The sequence below is a fragment of the Pistacia vera genome, unplaced genomic scaffold (assembly GCF_008641045.1).
Source record: "Pistacia vera cultivar Batoury unplaced genomic scaffold, PisVer_v2 Contig1241, whole genome shotgun sequence".
NCBI classification, from domain to species: domain Eukaryota; kingdom Viridiplantae; phylum Streptophyta; class Magnoliopsida; order Sapindales; family Anacardiaceae; genus Pistacia; species Pistacia vera.
Window position 1 is genome coordinate 24,992 of NW_022195295.1, and position 3,472 is coordinate 28,463.

Sequence of the window (3,472 nt, forward strand, 5' to 3'; positions counted from 1 at the left end):
GTTTGGCTGCGAACGACAACGTGTCTCACTCGCATCACAGGTCAAAATGAGCAGGCGACACCTTGTTTCATTACTCGGAGCCAAGGATTCCGTATTAAACGTGGGCGGGGTTGATTCATAGTCCGATCACCAAACACATCCAATTCTTTTTTTTTTAGTTATAGCTAACGAAAGGTGGATGTTTAAAAATATATGTATAGTAAAATAATAATAAGTGAAAGTGACATTTAGCCGCCACTTTCTTTTTGTTTTCCTAGCATCCAATTTTTTTTATAATTTTAACCTTAAATGAAATTACAATAAAGGAAAATACATCTTAGTTCTGTGTAAAACCCTATTATATATGTGTATATATTCATAAATCTTCACTTCTTGTATAAACTAATGTAAAATTAAAAAACAATTAAAAGCCATTTTCATAAGATTTTATAGTTTTTGATCCGAAAACGATTTTTAAATATTATATCAAATATACTTTCAAATACTAAAAGTATTAAGATACAACTAAAAAATTTGAATTGTATTCTAATTATGAAAATTATTTCTGGATCACAAATGGGATGGACCTTATTTGCGTTAGATGATGTAGGAAATAATATTTGGAAATGAAAGGAACGTATTGAGTTACAAAGATATTTTAGAAAATAAAAGAGAGAGTATGGAGTAATGCTATGTACACTAACTAATTTGTACTAATCAAAGTACTAACATTGAAAATTTGAATTTTTTTTTAGGAATTTCAAAATTTCAATGTTAATACTTGGATTAATACAAAATGGTTGGCGCACATAGTTTTATTCATTAAGTAATGGGGTTGATAGGGTAGGCTAGATAGCTTCACAGATGGGCCGGCCCTGCAGCTTAAATTAGCCCAACCCGTCAGATTCAAAGTTTAAACCGGATCGATCCGACCCGATAGTTTTAGACCACCTATTACAGGGCTCTCAACAAACATCGTCAACAATTACTCACAAATTATTTACGGTCGAACAACTACGCCTGTGTTTTACGAGATCACAAGGAAAAAAAAAAAATGAGAAAATTTGATCCGTGGCCCGTTTTCTTCAGGAGAGAATGGAACCGAAACTGGCCATTTCTGGTTGGCTTCGCAATCACCGGCGCTATTATCACTAAATTTTCTCTCGGGTTAACAGGTAATCTCATGAAATCTATTAATATTGATACTGTGATTTTTTTTTATATTTGATATAATTTGATTTACTGTTTTCTTGTTGAAATCACGCGCAGAGGAGGACGCTAAGAATTCTCCGTTCGTGCAGAGGCACAGGAAGTACGCATCAAAACCCTAGATTCTTTTTGTTTAATTGTTATTTTTTTGAGTTTATCTGTTTCCTTAGCTGTAGATTTTAATTTTAATGGATTCATAATTGAATTTACGCCATTATTTGTGGATAAATTCAGGTGTTAATAAAAAAATATTTCAAAATTTTTGCTTAGCGGTTGTTTTGGTTTAGCTGATTATGATAATTTAGTTGAAAAGTTTTGAGGCTCATTTGCTCTAAGTGGATAAATGTCATTTGGGTATTTGATGTGAAATAAATTTGAATAAGATCGGAATTGGTTGGATGGGACATAGTGTTTGTTCTAGTTTTACTCAATTTGGATATGAAAGCTCTAATTTTGTGTTACCAAATAAGTATAGCTCTTTTGAGAGCTTATTTTTGGTGAACAGTATTGAGGGCATTGCATTGCTGGGGTCAAATTTTGTAGGATAGTCTCACTGAATGGCTAAAAATACAAGGTTAGGGACAAAAAATTTACATAATTGGAGACCTTGAAGAAGACATATGATAGTTGTTGAAAACACTGTTTGCTTATAAGCAAGCAGCAGTAAAGCAAGTTGTTGAGGGCTTGGATACGTTGAATATTTACAAGACTAATAGTGACGTATAACTTAATATTAGGTGTTTTTTAGATCTTAGGGTGCCTGGTTATCATCACCAAATTAATTATATTCTCTTGCAAAGTATTCTGGTTATGGAGTCCTTTTCCAAATTTTGTTGCTTCAAAGTGTTAGTTGTGATTGTAGTGCCTTTCGAGAAATGCAAATTGAGCCATTGAGGGTGTCTGCAAGTGGTGAATAAAATTATATATGGTAACTTGGCGAGCTAGGGAATCATTTAGGGATTGAACAACATAGCATTGTTTCACTATCATCTGCATGTGATGCCTAACCCGGTCATTGTTTCTTGTTGCAACATTTTATTAATATTTCAATGTTTGTACAGGTGAATTTGCATATGCTCTGTGGATTGTTGCTGAAAAATCTCTGCATTGGCAGTGCAGGCCTCTTCACAGTTTGACATTTTTTTTTCTTTTTAGAATTCTCCTGGTTGTCAATTGTCATAAAGAATGATATAGACTGCATTTCCTCAGTTGTAGCCAATGCTCTATTGTTTGGACCTGTTTATTCAAAGCCCAAGGGAGGCAAGGATGAATGCATTTTCCTGAAATAATTCTCTGTAAAACAAGTACCACATATTATCCATTTATCCAGCAAATTTTGAAAATTATGCCTTCTATATTTGTTTCGATGAGCATGCCCATTTAACTGAAAAAGGCAGGAAATTTGAGAATGAATTTGCAGGGACAGTACGATTCAATCGCTCAAGGAACCATTTGCATTTTGGAACTTTGGTGGATTTTCTTTACATGATGTAGTGATCACTGTTTTAAAAACCGGACCAGACCGGGACCTGGGGCCTTCAGCGGGTCGGGTCACTCTTTTTAACTGTTTCAAGTTTAAAATATAATAAACACACTTTTGATTTATACGAATCAGTCCCTGAAGGTTTCAAATCTAGCAAACACACCCTTTGGCCAAATGCAAATCGGCAATGACCTCCCCTTTTTCGGCAACCTTCCACCTTCCCTTACTATCGGAAACCACCCTCTGAGTTCTGACTTTCTTCGGTGCTGTCACGCTTCATCTCCAGCCGCCTCATGATGTTTCGTCGTCCATCTTTGCTGCGTGATTTTTCTTCCATTTCTCGGCGTCGATCGGCCTTCTCCGGTATTGACAGGTTTCCTCAGCCACCGATCTACCTTCTCCCAAGCTCCCTTGTCGTCGTTCACGAAGATCCAGTCATCTCACCAAAAAAAGCCACCACCGATCTGCCATTTTCCTGCGATGCCTACTTACTAGCTGCCGATTTGCCCTCCCCATCATCCGATCTACCCTTCCTGGTGTGTCATCGCTGCTCTCCCAATCGATCTCCGATTTGCATTTGGCCAAGGTTGTGTTTGCTAGATTTCAAATTTATAGGGTTTGATGATATTTATCAGGGATGTTTTTGTTAGATTTTAAACCTGTCAAACCATCGGTTCACCCGACGGTCTAACCGGTTGGACCGGTTGAACCATGACCGGGCCATCAGAGCGGGTTGCCTTCTGGTTCGGTTTTTAAAACAATGATAGTGATGTGGCTTTATTACAGTTCAACTCTCATAAC

At 36.5% G+C, this 3,472-nt stretch overlaps 1 protein-coding gene across 1 annotated transcript; it reads left to right on the plus strand.

Moving 5' to 3' along the window:
- The first annotated feature begins 948 nt into the window (after positions 1–948).
- LOC116118578 lies at positions 949–2,531 on the plus strand. The gene is made up of 3 exons (XM_031404570.1): positions 949–1,154; positions 1,249–1,291; positions 2,250–2,531. The coding sequence occupies exons 1-3, from the start codon at positions 1,034–1,036 to the stop codon at positions 2,251–2,253; spliced, it is 168 nt and encodes a 55-aa protein (XP_031260430.1). The 5' UTR covers positions 949–1,033; the 3' UTR covers positions 2,254–2,531.
- The last annotated feature ends 941 nt before the right edge of the window (positions 2,532–3,472 follow it).

What these genes read in the sequence shown, in the direction of transcription:
- LOC116118578 (XM_031404570.1), top strand. Translation starts at nt 1,034, where the DNA reads ATGAGAAAATTTGATCCGTGGCCCGTTTTCTTCAGGAGAGAATGGAAC. An exon ending in ATTTTCTCTCGGGTTAACAG is followed by an intron (nt 1,155 to 1,248) that starts GTAATCTCATGA and finishes AATCACGCGCAG; the next exon opens with AGGAGGACGCTAAGAATTCT.